The sequence below is a fragment of the Homarus americanus genome, unplaced genomic scaffold (genome assembly GCF_018991925.1).
Source record: "Homarus americanus isolate GMGI-L3 unplaced genomic scaffold, GMGI_Hamer_2.0 scaffold4896, whole genome shotgun sequence".
Lineage (NCBI taxonomy): Eukaryota > Metazoa > Arthropoda > Malacostraca > Decapoda > Nephropidae > Homarus > Homarus americanus.
Genome location: NW_024749657.1, coordinates 4,920,347 through 4,945,456, shown reverse-complemented (window position 1 = coordinate 4,945,456; position 25,110 = coordinate 4,920,347). Strand labels below are relative to the sequence as shown.

Genomic DNA, 25,110 nt, shown 5'->3' with positions numbered 1-25,110 from the left:
CTAGATAGCCTTCATATCATTACTGACACAGCCTTCACCACCTCATTCAATCACGTTTTTAGTATTCCTTCATAATATTTACTATTGTACAATCTTTTTATTAACTATCTATTTCCCATTCTCTTAACATGTCTACACTGCCTGACTGAACATACCCACATCTCACCTCTCTTTCCATCACTTGTACACTACACTTTGTACACTCAGTATTAAATGAATGAAATCAAGTGTGTTTGGAAGTGACAGAAGCATCAACCTTCAGTGGGCTAGGAACCTGTCATGTAGGGAGGGGGGGATAACCCTCTACCAGCTACATGTTAAGCTTCAGGGGATCAAGACCTGTCATGCCACCCTGCATCATAGTGGGAGGAGACTTGTGAGAGTGAAAGACAAAAACACACAAGCACACACACACACACACACACACACACACATATATATATATATATATATATACATTACATTACTACATATACTGTATACAGTATATGGCTACGTTTTATATATTTTTTAATATTCAATAATTGTATTTTTACACATTCTAAACCATCAATTAATATGCACTAATGTATTTCAAAATACTGTAGCTTAAAACTTTGGTTAAAAAATAAACAAAAGTCAATACAGTACAGTACAATAAGATGCCAAATCTAAAAGATTCCAATGTTACATAGCCTATAAACATTACTGGTCTCTTAAGCTCTGTAGTATATGCATATCATCAAGCACTGCACTTCACAGGCAAACACAAGCTGCCTCAAATAATAAATACATAAAAGCTGAACATTACCTAACCAAAGACCCCAATCAACAAAGGGTGATGATAATAATATTGTACTGGGCTAAGACAAGAATACTCTGTTGTCCTTTACTTAGGAGTATCAATGTTAGGGAGGAAAAGGGAATCAGTAGCATATCCAAAGGGCCACAAGGGAGTGACTGTACCGGGTCACAGCTTGGGGTGTGGGGTCGGCTGACACCCACATAAACACGTTATATTCAGTACTTATGAATCTCATACACAATACTGAAAACACTGATAATATCCCATCACTGCAAAAGTATATATTTAAATATAAATATCAAGTTTGCATTATTTAATTGCAATCTATTTTTCACTAAAAAAATTCAAGTCATCATAAAAATTAAAAAAAGGATCAGGACCCCTAACTATGATAAGATTAACAGCATTAAACCTGGATGTATCTGATTATTAATGGCTGGCAGCTGTGAACATTTTGAGATTATAAATGCCCTGAAAACCCATTAATTTTCTAGTTCAACTCTTACAAAGTATCAGAGTACTCACGGTTTCATAACAAATTACATTTATACTTGGAAAAGCTTTGATATTTTTTATAAAAACCTAACAATAATAAGACACACAGAATTAAAGAGTGACAGTGAGCCTATTTCTTGAATCATGAATTGTAGAATATTGAACAAGAAGTCAGATATAATAGTGTATATAACAACACAAAAGGCTTATTTCTTAATGGGTGGTTGTTCCTGATGTTTTGTCTCATGCGCAAAGGATTAGTTTTACTGGGCTTCTGTTGCTGGGAGTTTACCAAGCAGGTGTTCAAGGAAAAAATATATATTTATAAGTACGTACTGGGTAAAATAAATATAAGACTTACATTTCATTTCTCACCCACTACTAAATAAAGTTTATCAACATTTTCATCACACTTTACTTGTAATGTTGAAGAATATTATTGACACATTACTAAACATACCAGGAAAGTAAACCAACAATAAAGATTTACATTAATAACATGCTGGTGTGCCTGTAAGGACTGGTTGTTTAGTTGACTGTTCACTCAATACATGGAACAAGATGCACATAAGGTAGTGACTTGCATCCATTTGAGGGATGGCTCTTTTATCCAGCCTTACTTTTAGGTACAATAGCTTCCTATCTTCCATACTGGGTTTAAGCTATGGAAGGAGACCAGGAACACCAACACAAAACTTGAGGCTACGTGGCCCAAGAAAATACATCAAGACTCGTCACCCAGTGTCTTAAAATGTAAGCCTAAGTTGGGGTCCCGATTTTTTTTTCTCAGCTGTACATGTATGGAATAACCACTGTTTTATGAGAACTTGAAAGACAATGTGTTGAGTTCACTCTGTGGGTATTTAAAACATAGTTGTATCATTCCCCATGGTCAAATTCTACAGCATATGTTTAAGGGTGGGGGCCTAGTAAGGAGGAGGTATGCCACGGCTAACAACTACCTCTCCATATAGGTAAACTTACTGTCCCTTCTCCATACATTCGCTGGGATTAGAAAATAAGTTGTGTCAGATATTTGTCATCAGATTACCTTGTAAAATATCTTGAAATAAACAATAAAAGACATGCTAAAAAATATTAAATATAAATGTGTACCAAAGTTTTCCTCATGAGAATGAGGTGAATAAAAACTTGTATGTTAGTTTCTAGAGAGAGAGAGAGAGAGAGAGAGAGAGTCTGTCAGAGGAGACGGAAAACAAAAGAGACTTAGAAATCAATGAAACAAATGACAAGCAAAACAAAATATACAGTATATCACTGGAGGAAGGACGTAATGGTCATCAAAATATACTCTCATGGGAATAAGTCATAACGCATTATCTTCACTTGGGGTATTGTATTAATATTTCCCGATTATAAATACTGTATTAACAAAATAATGGAATAAAAATGCAATGCAAGGACAGCACACTGCTGCGAACGACTCTCCAGCCTTGCATAATACTGTACTGACAAGATTTGACACCATGCCCTACTTACCTGAGTCCCAAACATTCTCTATTAGAGAAAATCAAAATATCATTAAATAGTATAAAAATACTAAAAAAAATAAAAAATATTGAAAATTTCAACTCGAACTATTCAACTACAAAACTTCTAACAAAATCTATGAACCTAAAAAATTCCAACAACAACCGAAAAATCAGTTTCCAGCTCCCCAACTTAAATATGTTTTTAACTACTCTACAACTCTACTGCTTAAATGAGAAAATCCTCACAAGAAAAATATAATGAAAATTTTGTAGCACTTCAGGTAAAAATACAAAATACCCTCCCCTCCTCCTTCTGATTTGAATCTTGAACAGGATTCTTAAAAATACCTGCAGACAACTGAGGAAGGGGAGGTAAGTAATGTCCATCTATCTACTGACTAAACTACTGACGTTACTGAAGGCAATAAAAGTTTCATCCACGTGCACAACAAGTGAGGAGGATGGTCAGGAGTTTCTACCTCACAATGCTTCCCCAAAAGGAGTATTTTACTTTCATATAATTTACTATATTTTAACCTCTTCTCCACTTATCAGCAAACTTGAGCAGTCTGTCAGTTCTTCTTTATGCACTGTTGACAAGTACAGTACTCACTCTTGAATGTACCTGAACATGTTCCAGTAATTGTCAAGTCTGAACATAAAAGAGCTCACACTTAGTGCTGTCACAACCATTCTCCAGCAGGTTATTCCAAGAGTACACAACTCACACTCCAAATAAGTTAACTCAGACAGTTTTCTGTATTAATATCTTCTTTAGTTTGAGGTTGTGACCTGTAGTGGGACAGCCATCCACTAACTCCAGATATGTACAGTACATTTGACTCAGTAATGCCCTACTTGTAAACTTCTATTAAACTACAGCTTCCCCTTATGGAGTACAGTATTAACTAGGCAACCGTAGATGTTTTAAACTCTTGGTAAGTAAAGTGTCTGAGCACCATACTCTTGATAACCCTTATGAAAGATGGACCCTCCAAGTATGTGTAGGATCTCTGTATCAAGCCTATTAGTTCATTAATCTTTTTCTCACAATGATCCACAACCTTCAGTTCACTGTCAACATAAACACCCAAACCTTTCTCACATCTAGTTTCAGTTAGAGAAATGTCTTTGCCATGTTGGAACATGTGATGCAATTCTCTGCTAATAATTCAGGGTGCACTCTCTTGCATTTCCTAACACTGAATCCATTCTTTATGAACACTTGCGGGTGCAATAAATCTGGGACTTGAGGACGGTAGATATGAAGACTCAGACCAAAGTAAACCAGAGGTGTTAAATGAATCCTTTTGATCAGTGTTCATAAGAGAAGATGCAAATAATCTGCCTACTATCAAGGAGAAGTAGTTTGGTACAGCACTGAAGAATATAAAAACACATTTATATAAACTCTAGGTTTACAAAAGTTGATCCCAGTACTGTAAATTCCAGCAGCAAGAAAGTTTTGTAAGAAGCTTTTACAACCACTTCTTCTGGTATCTTGTATGGACAAACAATAGCGCCCTCATGACTATAAATTAGCATTTGTGAATGTTATGTTTAAAACGGGCAGTTGCTGCTGCATGAATAATGTCACAAAATCACCATGTGTACCAGTGGCAAGCAGTGCACTGCAGAGAAGTGCTTATTTTAGAAATGAAATGGGAGATGCTGTTCATTCTTCAACACAAATGCTACAGATGACATTCTTCTCAGAAATAAAAAATCTTACACACTATAAAGCATTATTGGACAAGCTCCATCAGCTTCAAGTTAACTTTACTATCTTTGTCACCTGTCAGTTTCCTACAAAAGGCCGTCATAAGTGAAATTGGCATAAAGAATGAGACTTTCAATAGTAAAAAGGAGGATTTGTTTCCATTACAGCAAAAGTTACACTTTTGAAGATTTCTTTGTTGTCTAGAATATAGAGGCAATGCCTGAGTTACTGATGGGTTACTCTCCTGGACCCGGTCATAAGTAGATCTGTTCACAAGTCAGTACAATATTAATTCCATAAGGTAAGTGAGGCTAAAACACAACCCTGCCCTTACAAAACAACAATAATACTGCATACATAACAAATAATGTAAATTATCTGTAAATACTGTAAATAGAATGATGTTAAACAATATAAATTAGTGTAAAAAATAAAATCTTAATTTCAGATTTTTTTATAAATACTGTACTATATATTAGGATCCCATCCATAAGTAAGGGTGTTCGTAAACAACAGTTTTATATACTGTGTAACAAAATGCAAACAGTACAATAAAATAAAAACCCTTTAATCGTTAACTAATGTTGAGCGATACCAACTGAATCAAAACTTCCATATATTTTATTAAGACATACTGTTTGGGTCACTTCTGTTCGTGTCTAGTCAGGACTCCCAGTAGATTGCCTAAATGCTGCACCTGCCTTGACCACAGTTCTTCAGTCAATAACCCACATATAATGTAATTTTTTTTAATATAATCCATTTAAAGATACTCATATGTTGCAACCTGTAACATCAAAGATCCTGTTTTAAGAGAAATATTACAAATTAATTATGTTTTCTCTCTAATTACCCTAACAACAACAAGCTTATTACTCACCCCAAACTCCACCACCAAGGCGTCGATGATGGAACCAATCACTGTGATGAAGTCGAAAATATTCCAGGGATCCTTGAAAAAATTCTTGGGAGAAACAGACATAAAGTTAGCTTATCATCATAGTTTCCTGCACAGATTGAACTAATACTGTATTATTCTCTTTAATATTTAACTTAGATTGTACTTGTGACTGTACATAGGGTACACTGTGAGAATATATATCCAATGTAATAAAGGACAAACCAGGTTATTTTATTGTTGTCTGAAGAAACTTGACATTACCATATTATAAGAAAAATATATGATTGTCATTGTTCATAAAAAGGAGCAGAGAATACTTGCATGACTGAATACTATAGGCTACATATATAGCTATACAGAAACTGTGTAAGAGGTTGCTATATAAATGCAATATTCTAAAAGCAAGATACTTATATTCATCAACTCAAAATTACTAAAAGAAAGGGATCTATTAAAAGATATAAAAAGTGGATGAAAGAAATGGGAGAAAGTATGCCAGATGGATATAGAATAGCATCCTTCCCAACTTCAGGTAAACCCTAATGTGAGTTCTGTATGTGCCCTAACTGCAGGAGTTTTCACCGAGTCCTAAATACGTTGACACTGAGGTAAGAAAAGTTTTAAGGTTTGGTGGCAAGAGTCGTGGTTTTATACGGACACATAATGGGGCACTATGGGATTGAGGGACCTGGAGGCAGGGACGGGGGAGGGGCAGGGGGTAGAGGGGACTGTGATAGCGTGTGGGTGAAAGCTTGAGAGGAGGGCACTGGGCCTGGGCAGGATTTCTGTTGGTGGGTTAGAGAACAGAAAACAAGAGACAGCACTTTGATAGTGTCTCCATATCTTGTGGTGTAGAGTGAGCACTGGTTACATGGATCAGCTGATTTTGAGCCTCTCAGTGACCATCTTCTATATAGAATATTTTCTTACCAAAGTGTATCCAGTACTGTATTAAGAAAAGACATCTTAAACATACTGTATGTGCAGGTAAGGCTCAAAATCCCACAATCTGGTGACAAGGTACAGCCTTAACCAATAAATTTGTCTGTGGGACCGACCTAAGGATGACAACCAGAGTCTGATGCTTATCTTAAAAACTACCACAAGAATATTCATACAAAATAATTACACTCAAGCACGTGATATAAGTCTGCATGAGATTTGCTTTCTGAAATTAATAATAGTAAATAATTTCAATAATATATATACAGTACAGTATATGACTTATATTAATGGAAATGAGTGTCACATACTGTACTGTACTGCCAAAGAGTTGCAGCAGGAACTCTGTATAAGGTATCTTGAAGACGAGACCCAAAAGGCTGTCATCCTGAGGTGGATCTACAGACAATATTATAATAACCAAAGATCACACTGGAGCAGAAGCCGGTGTGCGTGAGTGAGCAAAAACAATATAAGTCGGTGTAGTAACAAAAAACTGTCTTAAGAATTTAGTACTTTGTTTGTTTGTAAAAACAGAAAGGAAAAGTTGTCTTTTATGACAAAATCATAGATAAAGATGGACAGCAGGCATTGTTTACATACAAGTGTATTTGCAGATCGTTAGTGTGAAAATGGATTTACTTTCCATTCATGATGTATAAGACTTATTATAGGGCTTCAGATTCATGTACATTACAGATCACATGTTTACTTTACCTTCATCAGTCTCACTCTGGTCATGATATTAGTCTTAGCTGTTTACTTATCATTACATATTAAAGCTCATTTTGGTTATAGTAAACATGATATTAACTAAATATTTCATCATCACAATGCTTTAGCTCTTACTGTACATACAAAGTTGGTTGTCATGCTGAGGTCATCATCTCTTAACATCATAATAAAGTTTTCTTGGTCATATGGGTCATAAATTCTCACCTACCTACTTAATAATTCCATGTTAAGTCAACCATAGTCAAACTTTTTAACATGTTAATATACCACATCATATATAGTAAATCCTATAACATGAATTTTACTAACTAAAAATATTGTATTATTATTATTGTTAACTCTCAAAATATATTCTCATTCAGGTATTGCCAATGAATAGGAACAACCCTGACATTAGCTACATGACTGCCGAGCTATCCTTACTTAACTAGACACAGAGATATCTACCAATGTTCCTTCTCACTAAACTTATAACCTAGAATTAACAAAACAAAACTTAAAACTATTACCAGCACTAAACCACTAGATGCTCTTCTTAACTAGCACTATAAAACAGCCTTGGAACTCGCCATGCATGCAATACTTCCATGCCCTTGTTAATACTGTATTGCTTAATAACTGTATGTCATCCAAAACACAGAAAGTAAATCAATAGTCTTAGAAGAAAAATCAGCTAATTAATAATAATAGGTAACTTATTATCTAAATAAGCTTGGATAATATTTTTCTCCTATATGCTCGAGTCTTTCTGAGGTTGGTTTGTGGCCGCTGAATTACTGTACAAATGCCTTACTCAAGTGAAGCTATGCAAACACTGCTAACTATCCTCTCAGAGCTCAAGGACAGTACACAGTGGTTCATCCCTACGCGTGACCCTGACATCGAGGGGCAGAATAAAATTGCATCGTGCTATTTGCTTAACGTTTTACTGAATACACCTCTGGGTAGCATGACAAGGGATATCGCTGGATGATATTAATTTTCATCTATCTCGTTTCAGTAACTGGGGAATTAGATTATTATCCTGGTCAAACTGGAACAACTTTACCAGATAAGCTTTTGAGAGGCAGTTTTTGGGTTTTATCAAGAGATATATTGTCGTTTTTCTGCTATAAGTTAACTAATAGGGAACAGCCACCACAAACACTACAGACCACTGTAATAATCACAAACAGCTCAATGATTTGTGTTTGTCGAGAAAAGTGACGTAGTACTGTACCAGTATAGTTGCTTAAGAGAATAATTATGATAGGCAGTATAATATGGGTCAGTTAATAACACCTTAACTCATCTAAACATTTCTGGTTTGTTTCTCCTCGTGTATCTTAATCCGTCAGCTTACATAATTCAGTCAATGTTTTTCCTGGCCAGAGTGATTTTCATCAAGTGATCTACCACCATTAATTCTGTACAGACATGAATCTACACAACCTGTTGGACCGGTTATTTTTCTCTAGACTCCACCCAGTCACTGCTACCTCATGCTGACTTGATACTCGAACACGGTGATCGTGTTGTATAATTTGTGAGGCAAGTATAGTACTGTATTGCTCCTCTGCCCAGGTAGGAGTGGGAGGCACATGGGAGGTGTACATGAAGGCAATGAATGACATCACTGTTAGTTTTGCACTTGACAAATTTGGGTCAGATTAATGAACTAAAACAAACTCCTTAAGTAAAAATATATGAGTTTTACCACCAACATCTCGTCCTTTGTTGTCCGATGAAATATTTTTCCTTTAAATGAAATTTTAATAATTCTCTGCTCTAAATACTATACATAAGAATGCTTCCTATAGTCTCAGGTTCATCTCAAATACAATATCATACAATTAAAAATTACTAAATGACAAAAGGAAAAAACACTACCCGGTAATGCATTATTTCCTGATGTCTATTGTGAAAATAAAATGATCTAACTTTTCTTCAATTTCTAGACAACACTGCACTGTAATATTGAAAAACTTTAGTGAGCAAAAACTTTAAAAAGGGGGAGGAGGAGGGGGTGAACCTAGTCCCAATGTCAGAGTTGTGAACCACTGTGCAGAACTGATGTATTTTATCTGTAACAGATACAACACTTTTTTACTCTCAACATGACTACAAAATTAACACCAAAAAATATATCGCTATCTGAATTTGCTGCAAGATGATTACAATATTGTATTTGAATAAGAAGTATTTCTTAAAAAAAAATTGGGATTGATCCTGAAATCCTGTTTTACGATCACACATAACAAATGACTGGAGTCACACAATGGTAACTGGCATGACACAGCTCTCTGTTGTTATGTGAAGAACAGAGCAGCAGTTACTACTGATCTAACTATCTTTAAACCATAACTGGGTCCATCATTTCTATTAGGGCTTCTGCAATGATTTGATTTGGTATTTACAAGCACAAGCAGTATGCAGTTTCTTCCAGATTCAAAACAATTTGAATGTGAAGATTGCGAGACTGTGGAGATAGACAAGAGAATATTTCCCTCCCCAGCTTCTAGGTGTAAAGCCTGAGAAGAAAAGAGTTTGACCAGTGTGATGGAGTAGAGGGAAATTAATTTTATTTGGTTAATAAGAAGCTAGTAAGGAGTTGCCTCCTTGAACTTGATAATATTATTGTTATTTAAAACATGTAATACAGTATACCTGTAAATACAGAGATCCAACGACATTATCCAAGTGAAGGACTCCTGGTCCACTGATCATTCTAAAAGAATAATCTTGTTCCTTAGCAGAGTATTTGCTTGAACATTTATGGTTCCAGCAACATGAGAGGCTGTGATATATCAAGATTTTTTTTTTGGACAAACTGAAATATCTTATTAAAGGTCAGTCACAGTTTGAAGGACTTTGATGATCCCTGTTTGTTTTAACAAGTGACTACTGACATATTGTCCATAAAGAACGTTATTGATCAATGTTTCTGATACATTGTCTTCAGAAATATGAGGAATTAATGACCCATTTATGTATATGACTGACTGTGACTATGTTCTCTGCTTTACATCTCCTTCTAGTGAGTGTAACTCTCTTTCTAATTTCAGGCAAGTGTCCAAACAAACAGATTTTTTCTAAAACTTGTCTTAAAAGAGGGAAGGAAACTTGTAGATTTTAAAACCTTACTTTTAGGCTCTGGTTGAGGCATCATATCACTACATAGGAAAGATCTTCCCCAGAATGATGTGAAATATCATTTGCTTTTGAAGAAGTTTCAGACTGACTGACCCAAAAGCTCAAATGAAAGCTCCCAAAATAAGAATGTAAGTTCCATGGTTTGAAGATTATAAGATTCTGAAACTATTCATATGTTAGGACTGTAAAGTCTATTGGTATCTCTTAAATTGCCCTTTTCTTAATGCTGAACCTTGAGGCAATTCGATATTATGTTGCGAAGAATTCACCAAAACTTTAGCAAAATACTGCCTCCATTTTGGGAATGCACCAAAACCCCTTGAATAAGACTAATTCAGCCCAGTGGTGGGCTAGATAAGTGATAAGTCCAGATTGGAGCAACAGTTCTTTAAGTGAAGCGACAGTATTTCTCAGTAAAAACAAGGAAATAATTCTACACTGTAACTCAGGTACTGTACTGTACTCACTAGACCTTCCAGTCTCACACACCTGATCCTACTAATACTGTACCTTAAATGATCAAAATGTTATAGACAAGAAAAATCCTTTCTGGCAACAAACTGAAAGTATTGTCTATACATAAAATGTTTACTGTGATAAAGGAGGCAGTGTCAGTCCCATGCACTAATTGTCAGATGGAATTTGTTCAGTGGTTAGAACAATGCCAATACTGTAGTCTTGTCTCTAGCATAAACAACCATTGGGCTGTTTATAAAAGCTAACCATAATAAGCACAAGTGACTGTGTGGCTGTAGATAAAAATAACTTGACTCAATCCAACAACCAGAAAAGGGAAGAAACAGGTCAACCAGCTGTGTGAGACCTGTATGGAGTAGACAGTGAATCTGGCAAGTGATGGATGATATTTTCTGGCTCTGTTGTCTTTCTAGCCCTTAATGGCAACTCCCAAATCATTGAGAAGTGATAAATCCAGGTATGTTTGGTGAGACAGGTGTATTAGTAGTAATGACCACTATGGTCATGACACATGGTAACAGATAGCTCGGTCATGCAAGCTGGTAACTTTATTGTTAGCCACATGCATAAGCTGTTGATCATAAAACCTCATAAAGTGATAACATGGATGAAACAACAAACAGTTTCCTCTACAATACAATGCTAATACTACTTATGTTGTTACAGAAGCACCACACCGGTAAAGCTAACCTACCCAATATAGTTGTGACCAGAACACTCATTTTAACTTGTGGATCAAATAAATTAGTGCTAACTTGATATGAAATGCCATATTTAAGATTTCATTTATATACAGTATTGATCTGTAATACTGTAGTGCTGTATATGAGAGAAAAACTGTTTCCACTTTTGATTTACCACTTTGAGAATGATGATGTGTACAGTATTTAAATAGAATTAAGTAGAATGAGCTCTGGGTAACTTGCACTGTGCTCTTTTTTTCACTCTTTATTTAACTAAACTTGAAGACTATCATGTTTGCTTTTTGATGTACCTGTACCTGTATTATTAGTGTTTGTCAGTAAACTATTTCATCTGTTTAATATAAGCTATTACTCTCCATATGATCATGTCCTTATTTAGGCTCAATGACTTTCAAACCAAATTATCTTAACTTCTCTCAAAATTTAATGATTTTAATTAAATAAACGTGACTAGGAAGTTTTTTCTGGCTGACACAACTTCACTGTTCATATTTTTGTGTTTAATATTTTTATTCATATTTTTAGATGTAAATATAATTTTATTTTAAAGATCATATTTTGGGAGTGAGATAAAGCATCTATGTTTCTAAGAAAATTATAACATCTGGAATTCTTTAACTGTATTTTGCTTTATCATATGCATGCATTCTTTAAGGCATCCTTTTCTTATTAGCAAATCAATATTAACTTTAATTTACCCATGCTTGAAAAACTGCACTGACAGACAAAGTAACTGTCCTGCACACTTTGTCCATGTATAGTTGTGTCGATGAAATAAAATAACAAAACAAAAGCAAAACTTGATGCGAGAGACAGGCAGAGAGTGAAGGAGTGATCCATGGATATAACATAAGTCCTCCCTACCCTGCATCCATATGCTAAAATTTTCATAATACATTCAAGCAGAAAGAAACTGGTGAAACCAATGTTCAGGAGTCCCAGAACTTTTTCGTAGAGGTCACCCGCTTGGTAAAACTAGAGAGTGGGCGGAATGCGATGGCCCAGGGTTGACGTTGGTGCGCAGAGTGTTGATTGGTCAGGGGCGACAGAGCGCGGGGTTGATTGGTCGGAGGCGCCAGAGGGGGGTGGGCGGGACCGCGAATCACAAGGGTATGTATCATCCAGTTGTGACACATGATTGGTTGGCAATGGAATCAACCAGGACCAATCAGTGATGAGGAACAATGATTTTCAGGTGGCACCGTTGATTTTCAAGTTTTATGTAAGGAGAGAGACACAGAGAAACAAAAAATTAATACTTATATACCATGAATTAATAGAAATGGTCATTCAGTTTATCTGGTAATAAAATAGATGAATATGATACTGTGAACAAATCGGGTATCATAAATTTTGTGTGGTTTCAAGTCTCATCGGACATTTCATCACGCAGCCCTTCCTGGATATTAATGAGAAAGAAGCATTAAGACTGCATACACAGTTTCTTCTGCTTTACTAAAATACTATGAACCACAACAAGACTTGGAACCACAGGCTAGAGCAAGCATGTCACTTAGTCCAGGGGAACAGTATCAAAGGGTCTAGCAGATGCATCCGCTTCTTCAGTAACACGATGCTGGTGCAGGATGGCCATGCCAGTTACACCTTAGGGGGTAAGAAGTCGCGCCTGCCTGCTACATTCACACAGCTGCGGCAGGAAGCAAATTTCATATAAAGGGTGCACACTGCTACTGGTGTACACACTGCTTGGGGTGCACATATTTAGCTTTTATCGTACATGCAAGTACCCAATTACACAACTCAAACTGTAGGATAACTATGCTTAGAACAAAATCATAACTTCAAAACGAGGTGTTTAAGCTATAATTTAATAATGATAAAATTGGAAAACTAAAAATTACACTCGACACTAAAAATATAATTACGTTACAGAAAATTATAAAATCAAAGTTAAATTTTTGTTTATACTAATCATAATGATAATATTAGCATAAATGATAAAAGACGTCCCATTTATAAAACCATAATAACTCACTACTCGGTACGACATGTGTAGCAGAGCGTATTCTATTTTGTGAAAACTTAAATATTAACACAACAGTGTCTACATGCTAGCTACACATACCTCTGTCAAGATGCAGGCATTGATCAATCCTCAATAAAAACTGCATATGTGCATCATAATGACATGCATGCAATACATCATGCCGCGTGCAACTTATGCTACACCAAGTCGGCAAAGTCATAATGCAATCATGCCACGCCCTGTCGTGCACAGGTTCCATTGACAACCACAATGATCACAAGTCCAGGGAGGATGCTGCAACAGTGGTGTGGACAATGGTATACGGCGCCACCATACAGTATACGGAGCCACGGCTCAGAACAAGAGACAATCTGTACATGCGATCGTTGCTCTTGCACGAGCGTGGTTGCCAGGGCAGGGAGGGTTGGTGATCTGCCTCCGATGATGGGAACTCGCGCGCTTCTGCTGGAACTTGGGGAGGAAGGCCTCTGGACGGCTCGTTAGGGGCGCGTCCATTTTATATTTTATTTACGGAGAAGAAGGGGACAAATAATCACAACACTGTCTTTGAGCAGATCAGTTTTGTGTAAGTGTTTGGTTCCACCATAGTGTTTTCACCTAGCTGAGGAAGGTAGAGGATCATAAGAATGCAAGGTGAAGGAGAATTAAGGAAAGTAGACTCTTCCGTTAATTTTGCTGAGACAGGTAAAATAGGATACAGGAGCATTAGAAGGAAAGGGGGTGAGATGTTCTGCAAGTGTCAGGTCATCTCTTACTCCTTCCTACTGGAAAGAAGCAGAAGATTGAGAAAAATATGGATGAATGGAAACAAGTTACCTTTCAAAGAACCTGCATAGATTTCGAGAGAATTCATGAAGTGTTTCCTAGTAAGAGAGTGAGAGTGAGAGAGAGAGAGATGTGTATTTTAGGCAACAACAACACAATAAAGGGACAGAACAGAAGGGGCACAGCCATCATGGAGGAGAGGGACTGGTGCTCAACCGGATATCAGGAAAAACCCAAGATTATCACCCAAACCATACGGACAAGGGAAGGGGGGTGAAAATAATTTGTATATGGGAGAGACATTTTTTAAAAGAAGGAGAAAGATTATATAAACTTTTGGGACAATAAAAGAGAACAAATGAGTAACAAACAAAAACTCTACAGGAATATGAATAAAATACATTGCCTAGTCAACTTCACAAGCCATGACAAGAGAGAACATATCTACCCAACAAGAGTCCTAAACAATAAGAACACAAGAAACACAACTAAACGAGCATAAACCCTAACCTAAACCCCAAACTAGTAAGATATAAAACAACCCCCTAGAGCACAGTAATGGATGAACATTAGTAGCAGTCACAGAAAAATGAGGAACATAATCTAGTTCACCTGTTAATGGTGAAACATGTTGGCATATTATGTATGATGCTACGGTACAATAGTGTCAGGCCAAACACATGTCTGCAGGTAATTTAGTTATGTTCCCCAGTCTTCACTAGAAGTTGAAGTTTAAGAAGACTTCCAATATCAATTCATATTTCTTCTTGTTACAAAATAACTCAAAGTGAAAACAACATAAAGGAAGTTTACTGTGAAAGAACAAGAAACATATACAGTGTATAGACCGTGAGAATATCAAGAAGATAAAACAATTATCCGAAGATATTTGACAAGAGCTTCTCACAGGACTACTGCTTGTCAAAACCTGAAGTTGATACGGTAACCTAAAGTAACAACTAATTACTGTACTTATCACAATGGCTGAATTGCATACAGTCTCATTATATTGATAACTATCCATATGTTACCATTGTCAAGCAGCTTGTGAGGGCCAGAAATTATTGTATCAGTGCAAAACTGTACACTATAGTATTGCCATTATAAAAGAATGATATTAATATTTAATAATTTTGAAAATCAAAATTTTTTAACTGGTGTTACTGTGTGTGAACAAAACATGCTCTCAGAAGATGAATAAGAGTAAATACTTTGTTAACTGACAATAATAAGCTACAAACTGTCCATAGGATATAGGGCAGAACTATCCTTTCAGTGGAGCCTAAGGTGCAGCCAACAGAAGTAAGAGGGAAACACGGGTGTGTCCACAACTGTGACTCACTGCAGGTAACACCGTGTAAAGGTAATTAGAATGTTCAAAATCCAATTAGAAATTCCACACTTTTCAGTGTTCTTTCTTCTAGTCTACAGTACATGACTACTTCAGATCTGACTCTTTCTTTTTGTTTGAAATCTACATATATCAACAATCTACTGTAAGTTCTGATGTGGAAAGAGCTGGTAACTTCTGGTCAATGCATTACAGAAATATTACTCAGTTACATTCATAATTTTCACAATTAAACATACACAATCATCTACACCTCCTGGAACACAGCTTACAGATATTAATTTTAACTTGGTTTGAACACCCCAGAAAAGCCTAATCTTAGTTCCAGAGCCTACTGCATATATACCAAAAAGACAAGACACAAGTGAGAGAGAGTACATAAAATTCTGTAACATACTGTAAACATTTAGTAGATTATAAACTTATTGTCAATTTTAGAAGAAACTCCAAAACAAAGTTAACTAAACATCAAACAGTAAAATTAAGTTCTGTAACATTAAGAGAAAACTTGTAATTTATCATGCCTTATTTGCCTTATGATATTCAATAAATATATTAGCTTAAGATCAAACTTCATCTGCTACTAATGTTCACTTGACCTTGCCACATTAAGTACACCAATATAACTGGCATTAATTAAAAGACCTATTAATGGTGTAAAATATGCTACTGTGTACATGATGTAAAATGTACTTCTTGTCAGTCAGAACAGAGAATCTGAGCTTACAAAGGACAGGACAACACCAAATATTAGATACACATATTCTATAGAACTGATTACTTTCATTTTATATCACTCTTAATAGCATACAGTACAGTACAACTAAACCTACACTGAGCACAAAACTGAGGAGGCTACGAATCACTGTCAAGCACCACTTATAGTTTGCAACTAAATGTTCAAAAGGCAACCTAAAAGACAACTGAACACTTATCAACTAAATACTAAGGAGTTTATTACAGTTACTGAGTCCAAAAAGACGACAACGGGCAAAAGAATATCTGGGAAGACTCATACAGATGACCTAATACTGGTATAGTGCCAGGAACATGAAGGAGCTACAGCCATCAAGAACCCCAGAATCTAGGAAGAATATTACTAGGAAATATTTCCTATGAGACTATGAGGCAGCTGGGAGATACTGTATTAGGATATATCGTGAAGGGCAGAAACAGGCAAAATAATGAGTTCGAACAGCAACACACTACCACAGGTTTTACATAAAACTCAGGTTTTTTCCAAATAACACTAAAAGATAGACTGAGGGAAAGAGTTGGAGGGTAAAGATGAACAGACAGAGAGCTAGACAGGAATGACGAATATAATGGTCTAGCAAGTTATATAAGAAACAAACGAGGGGCTGTTAGAGAGACCCACTACAAGTGATGTCTCTCACCATGAGTAGAGTTGAACCTTCCTTACCCTGACTCCGAATGCCGTGATCTTCAGTAAACATTCAATGGTAAAGAACGAAGTGAAGATTGTGTTCATGTAGTGCAGAGTATCTTTGTACAACTTGGACTGATTATGAAACTAGCAGGAGAGAAACACAAAACACAGAACATCAGTAACGAGGCGCATTGGTTAGTAAGTTGGTCACATAAAATATCAGAACATTTGATACATAATGGCTGGGATCTATAACTGCTCAGACTGATTCATTAATGTAAAGACTGATAACAAAAACTATGACTTGTTTCATTATTTAACTTTGAAATTTATTTACAGCAGCATAGATCCACAAGGAGATCAGAGCTTGAACTCTAGCATGTACACATAGGCAAGAGTGGTAGATAAATAGAATATATGGCATGAAATCAGACATAGTGACAAATTTGATCAATAAGAATTCAGTACACCACTGAGGAATGTCTCTTATAAGTGTGAAAATATGGCTATTATGAAGCAAAGGCCCACAGTGGTACATCTGAATCTTATTGTTCAGATACTAGAGAATGACAAGATAAGGGATCAGTCACAGGAATTAGTGTTCAAGCTCTGTAACATTTGTGAAGACACTGCAGATGAGGAAACTTGTGCTCGTCTCAGTAAAGCTTCGTGTCCTTAGCCTGGATGAGGTAAGTGAGCTGACTGAAGCAGACTACAAGGCTCCTGGTCTGCAATCTCGACACGTGGTACAGGCGACAATCATGATCGTCACCCACAGCACGGTAAGCACGGGCAGGGCTGGTTAGCCTAAACCAAGAGGCATAAAGCACTGGCTTGGAAGGCCACTTGGATGGATTTTGAGATGCCACCTACCGAAACACACCAGCCACCCCGTACAGCAGCCGACCATCTACAATTAATGATCATGCTATAGTTCAATGTTGAGTATTTGTATCCTCAGCATATTTAATATACTTTCCTGCATATATATATATATATATATATATATATATATATATATATATATATATATATATATATATATATATATATATATATATATATATATATATATATATATATATATATATATATATATATATATATATATATATATATATATATATATATATATATATATATATATATATATATATATATATATATATATATATATATATATATATATATATATATATATATATATATATCAAAAGCATGATCCCTCAGTAAGTCCCTTACACATGCAGGACAGAGGGTGGCATTCATGCCTGACCCCCTTGGTTGTGAGGTCAGTTGCTAAACACTGCCACAAGTGTCCTACAGCTGAGAGCAGGGGCTATTACGGGCTGCCACGAGCACCTGCTCACCGTGCCCACATCTGGGTGTCGTCATGTTTAAACAAACAAAGTAATATTCATCTGCATGAAGACCTTCAGAAATAACAGAAAATATTTAATCAGAGTTTTTAGATCATTTAACTGTACTTAAACTGTTCTCTGTGAAGGCCTTCACTCATAAGAGGTCATACATAGTTGAAGGAGCGTTAAAATGCTGTCGGCAACCTGAGTGGTGGTGAAGAAAATGTACCTCCACCCAGACTGCCCTGTGATCTCGCACCTCCACCGACACACACAGCCTTTCCACAGGCACCACCAACACCTTACACAGTATTTACAGGTCTTCAGTTCAAATGTGAGTGCCAGGAGTTGGTGGGCAGGTATGAGAGTGCCTTGGGAAAGAGCATGCACAGATCAGTATCCCATAGCCCGGCCAAAAGTCAGAGAATGTGTTACAACAATATTAAAATACCTGGGAAGAGCATGAAGAAATGAATCATGCTAATGCTGTCTATTCCCTTTTCTTCTTTCAATACATAAGGTAATTATGAAAATATAAACTGCGGCTGGATATACAGTACAGAAGTTTCATTAGCATGATTCTAAAACAGCTTGAACTTCCCTACCATGATTGTGCAGCAACTCAATGATGACTCAGCAGAAAGGACCTCCAGGATTGTGATTTGGTTTAACAGGAAATATTAGTACAGAACCATTGGAAAATGGCCGGGCCAGGATAAGTCGAGGTGAGCATGCCAAGCTGTGAAAGCACCATGCTAGTTCTGAATTGGGCCAAAGAAACCCATGAGGAACATTGGAAATGGCCAGAGTGCCACTTAATTAGAAAAGAGAGACCAAGATGAAATAGTTATGGGAAAATAGATCATTAAAATATAGAAGAAATGTGCTCATAGGATATCGGGCTTTCAAAATCTAAAATTCAGTATCATTCTAAAAATATTTTTATCACTATATGCAAGGCGTGCATGGCCAAGTCTTGGGTCGGCTTGCTAGCAGATAAAGGTTTTTTGCTTCACTCATTGCTAATTCCTTATAATGAAGCTATATGTCTTAGTAACTGCCATTGCATTCAGATATTAGCAGTGTGGCTGAGAGTGTGACAGCCACTGCAGTAGCTGAGACTTTCCCCAAGCACTAGGAAGTATGGCAGTGGGATGTCTCTTAATCAGTGCTGCTGATATAGAGAATGTGATGCCCGACAAGATACTAAATATTGCTATGAGCAGAGGAAAGCTGCAGTTATAGGAGGGGAAATGAGTTGAAAAGAATGAACATAAAATAAGACAAATTTACTATGATAACTGAGGTATTGTATGGGACGAACATAAGAGATGTGAAGCATAGAGGCGATAAAAATGACCATGATAAACAACAAAAAGAAATATAATACTAATAAAAAGATCAAATAAAAAAAATAAATAAATACAAAATAACACAAATTGAATAAGAAAGTTAATGAGGAATATATCAGTAACGATAAGAAACAAAGAGTAAAGATACAAAATGATATCTCTACCAGCACAATGCAATATTAAGGTCAATATAAAGACGAACTGACAGAAACAAAAGATAATGATTTCAATATACTAGCTTGAAAAATAAGCGAAGATGAACATATTTGAAACCCTTAAATAAATTATTCGACAGCAAATTGCAATGTGTTTAACAGAAAATATCTAAGCCACTAAAAGGTGACCAAGTTCCCCTATGTAATAAAACCCCAAACATCATAACTGGTCGATACTGATCACTGAACTCAGCCAAGAGCCTATACTACATCTACTACATAAGGTTTAGTACAATTCCAATGCTAATCATGGATGTTACTGTGTTGATCAAGTCTGACACATACTTATATAAGGAAGCACGCACGCACGCACGCACGCATGCACGCACACGCACACGCACACACACACACACACACACACATGGATGCTTGCCATGTCTATGTCTCTCTCTCTGACACACAGATAGTAGTGTAACATCCCATTAAAACCTGGTATAGTTGATCCTAGAAGCTTATGATTTCAAACAGATAGACAGACAAAGTCAGATAAACATCACACACACCAATTGCTGTATTCTCTATCTTCCTGGGACATGGTGGAACAATTATCTGGATACACTGTCATCATAAGGACGTAGAGATTAAATTAATACTGTAGAATAAGTCACATATTTTGACAACAGCCGAGGAAAAATAAATAGTTGTAGAATAAAATGACAAGAAGCAAGGAGGAGTAACCAATCAAAAGAATAAAGACAATTGAACATATATATTTCACTACATATCCTACAGGTTCATATTAGCCAAATCCTAACGTCTTTTTAAGGAATGCAAGGAACATGGAACTTGCACAGATAATGGCTGCCAACCCTACAGCTAACTTCCATACTAGTGAAACTCTATCCTACTAGTTCTCCATACCTAGGATCTATTTTCCTAAACAGGTTTCTCTTCTCACCAGCCACTCATATTAATTTTCTCTAAAGTTCAATTATCCTTGTTTAATTTTTACCCGACCTTTTTATGCACATACTCCTGCTATACCCAAGTTAAGGATTCAGAACAGCTTGTATTATAACTTAAGATTCCATTAACTACCAAATAATGTATGCTGTACTACTGCATTTACCGAGATACAGTAATTATTTGTACTGTACTTTATGACTTATTTTTCTGGTCTCCATTATTTTCTCAAGTTTTGTAACTTTTAACTGTTTTCTCACAAATCTCTTTGATTGCATCTTCAATCCAAAGTTATCATTCACTTCCAATTACTTATTCTTCAACTCTTGACTCTTCTATTTAGTGAAGAAGGAAACAGGACTCACTCTTCCTTAATTTAATCTACAACTTGTAACTACGTAACTGCAATTATTCCTCCTTTTACATCTCTCACCATTCACCATAAATTCTACACCTTCATTTGCTTAATAATTGTCATCCAGTAGCAAGTCCAATATCATATGATTACTTCCTTTAAAACAAAGGTCTTAAAACAAACTCATCTGTGATGATGTGTGACTGTTTCATCTGTTGTCCCTGATAACTCCAACTAACATTGCAGTCTGCCATCTGCACCAGCAAGGCTTGTCATAGGTGGCTGCAGGCACAATACCTATATCTAATAGTCATATGCACCTACAACAGCAATGAGTTTATAGGAAGTGGGTTGTCATCCCTCACCCAACTCTTCATACAGCTGAAATCTTAAATCAGACAGACTATAAGAACGATGCACCAAGATCACCACTTAACATTGATAAAGTTCATGAGAAAACCTGCAGAAACTTACCATATAAACTAAGAAATTATGATTAATTAAAAAAATGCATTGGCTCCATATATATGATGTACTATATATATATATATATATATATATATATATATATATATATATATATATATATATATATATATATATATATATATATATATATATATATATATATATATATATATATATATATATATATATACTGTATATATATATATATATATATATATATATTCACTTGTTGTGTGAGACATCAACAAAGAAACACTACAGATGCAGATAAAATTAAGAAAAAAAAGTAAAATGCCGAATTTAAAATAAGATGAAGTAAGACCAGTTGTTGTGAAAGGGTTAATGGATGGTGACAAATATAATGAAAAGTTTTAAGACTGAGCAGAGATTAGAGAAAGGAGAGAAATGCATGCAGTGGAGGAGCCAACCATGGATGCTGCTAGGCTGTGAGGATGCTACAGTCCACACCGTGAGGCCAAGTCAGGCAAACCCTTTGATTTTGTTCAGACACCCCATCATTGTCAACACTGCCTGGGACCTAGATGTTACATGCAACTTTTCTTTATGTACAGGGGACCTCTTTAGTGCCTCCGGGGAAATTTTTCTACCGTGTTCTATTAGGGCAATGGGTTGGGTTTATAAGCATTTCTATGCTAATAATCAAAATGTTTTAAAAATTATCACTTGAAAATAAAAAAGTAAAATACTTATTTCTGGATGGAAAGAGGAATTTATAGCACTGCTTTAACTCAATCAAGCAAGCTTTTTTAGTGATTTCATCTACAGTAACATGCACTAAATCCAAATTTGCAGGGATATTTGATCAATTCACAATAGTTTTTTGCTGATAAAACAAAATCTATTTAAGATACATAAATACAGTATTTAGTTACAGAACAATACTGAACCTCGTCAAGGACCAAAAAATAAATAAATTATTTGTTTTTTATGATCAATAATAATACTGTAATCAGTTTAGTCAGATGAGTGGTGCCCATAATTTTTTTTAAATATAATTAAGAAGTCCATCTCCACCAAAAAAATTAGAAATTTTTTAACTACTACAACCATTTTTCTTTTCAAAATCCAAAAGAAAAATGCTCAATTTCTGAAAAATATACAAATGCTACATTCAGGCATGCATAAGTGAACATTTCTAATTTTCTTATAAAAGCAAATATTCAATATCTTGAATATTTACACCACACTACAGTAATATTCCCAGGCAGTGTTGAGCAGAAGCCAATAACCAAGAACGTTGATTACCTGGAGCTGGAGAACGCATCTCTCGTCCTCCAGAATATTGAGTTTATCATCCACTCAACTGTTTATCCCATGTAACTATACCAATATCAAGCATGAAATAAGCAGGTAGTGGAAGCAAGAGCCGGAGTATCCAGACTCCAGATAATCAAAGCATTGGCATAGCATGATCAGTCTAGCTCTCTTCCTCTGATACTTGGTGTATATAATGCTAAATGCTCTCATGAAAAACACACCCTTATTGCCAAAGTTATATAGAAAAATGCATTTGCTGATCACCCACAAGTAAATAAGGAGCGTGAGTGGACCTCCAGAAACCCGCCACAAAGGGAAGGTCCTAAGCAATAGGCGGATAACGCTAACCAAGGCAAGATTGAATTTCCTTTCTCTCTTTTTTGTTCCTTGAGCACTGAAGTCAATCCCACCCCGTTTACACTGGTTAGCATTATTGTGATGTTCCTACTGATCCAATCATTAAATTTATGAAATACCTCAAGTTAGGAAACAAGTATAAATATGTAGTGATCATGTACATATTAAAAAATATATAATAATATGAATTAAAAAAATCATCGGTCTTCCTCAATAAATGACATTAATGAGATCCAGCAGTTAAATATTGTCGTGTTGAGCAGTGGCTTGATGTTCATGCTTAACCTAAAAGACACTCACACTTATGCCTGAAAAAGAGGAATATTAACTGATTTTTCAAAGATCTTAAGAAAAAGACTTTGGTTAATTATTTACTGTACTGTCTTAATATTCATGGCTTATACAAACTTGTATCTATATTGCATCATTAATCAGTCCAGTGCTTTATATTGATTAAAGTTACTGTAGGCATCTTATTTCATGAAAAAATAATGGTTAACTTTACCTTCTGACCCATGGACAATGTTTTATTAAGAACTCACTTACTCACCCACTCACTCATGTGTGTGTTTTGCCAGACTCTCTTATTCACCAACTACTCAACTAAACATACAGTACATGGTTCACTAGTGTTCCCCTTCCATAACAGTGCCACATTATTTATATCCGGTTTACCCCCCCCACTCCCACATCACACAACATGACATCAACGTCACACATTTCCCTCCATAAAACACTGAACATCATTTTTTCTACAAATATATACACAGTACATCAAAGCTTCCTCTACTTCCCTCACCCCAATCTCCACAGTTGTTCCTCTCTCTTCTCATTATCCACTTTAATGTACCGATCATTCACCCCCCTTTCTGTTAACATGTTTCTCTCACTGTGGCAATCCTCGCATGACATTCCTTTCTCTTCCACATCATCTCATTTTTAAGTTTTGTTTCATTCACTTCCAATTCATCCCAAATATTGTTCTAAACTACATCAATTCCTACCTCTTGCATCTAGTGTTCATGTTTCATCACACCATAACTACTCTGACTCAACTATTTCCTATACAAATCTCCATCAGTGAATCTTCTAAGACAGTTCCTGGCTCCAAACACTTCTCAATACACTCACTCACCTATCAACTCCACTCCCTTCACTACTTTATGATTCAGTATTCATCTTTTGTTCCATCCAGTGACTCATTCCAAGTTGCCTGGAAACACTCCACTTCACTTCCCCTTTCTCTCTACATTCAAACTAGAAATCATATCTACTTTTTTCTCTTCTCAATTTATTCTAATAATTTAATTTTTGACCATACTTACTATTCATTTTTCTTCACACACTTCCATAGATGCACGAATCTATATCTAAATCACTTGACAATGCAATAAATGTCATTGTTCATTACTAGGAAAAATAATCCCAATAACAGCAAGGTCAGGCTGGAAATACAACGTGGCCAATATGCATGACTTTACATTTTCCACAAGGACAGGAACTCTCAGGTTACCTCAAGTGTATAAGTGTAGTAAAACTTACCTTCATCATAAGGAGAAGTGTATTGAGCACAATGAGTAACATGATGAAATATTCAAAGGGTGTAGATACGACAATTCGCCAGATCTTGTACTTAAAGCTAACGCGGTCTTTAGGCATATACCGCTCCAGGGGTTTAGCCTGAATAGCAAAGTCTATACAGGATTTCTGTGGGATGAAAAAAACAAAAACATTTCCAATAGTTAGTTCAGGTTTGTCTGGCCATGTTATATTTATTCTTAATTAAATAATTATCTCTAACTTTATTATCATGTTGACAATTTTATTCTTAACCTTTCATGCATATTTATCTAAAACAAAGGCTCCATGTTGTTAATTCTTAATAAAGGGAATAATTCTTACTTTGTTAAGTCCCTCTCCTTAA

At 35.8% G+C, this 25,110-nt stretch overlaps 1 protein-coding gene across 7 annotated transcripts in view; it reads right to left on the bottom strand.

Annotated features, from left to right (window-relative positions):
- The window catches only part of LOC121853487 (voltage-dependent calcium channel type A subunit alpha-1-like), a 237,225-nt gene that overhangs the window by 41,637 nt on the left and 170,478 nt on the right, over positions 1-25,110 (bottom strand). For 6 of the 7 annotated variants that reach the window (XM_042347632.1, XM_042347630.1, XM_042347633.1 and 3 more), the window contains 4 exons: positions 24,729-24,893; positions 12,248-12,358; positions 5,373-5,456; positions 2,264-2,284 (listed from right to left, as the gene is read on the bottom strand). In XM_042347632.1, the coding sequence (XP_042203566.1) occupies positions 2,264-2,284; positions 5,373-5,456; positions 12,248-12,358; positions 24,729-24,893 (381 nt within the window). Of the gene's footprint in view, positions 1-2,263; positions 2,285-5,372; positions 5,457-12,247; positions 12,359-16,930; positions 17,042-24,728; positions 24,894-25,110 lie in introns of all 7 variants that reach the window. The other variant, XM_042347629.1, reaches the window with a different exon arrangement.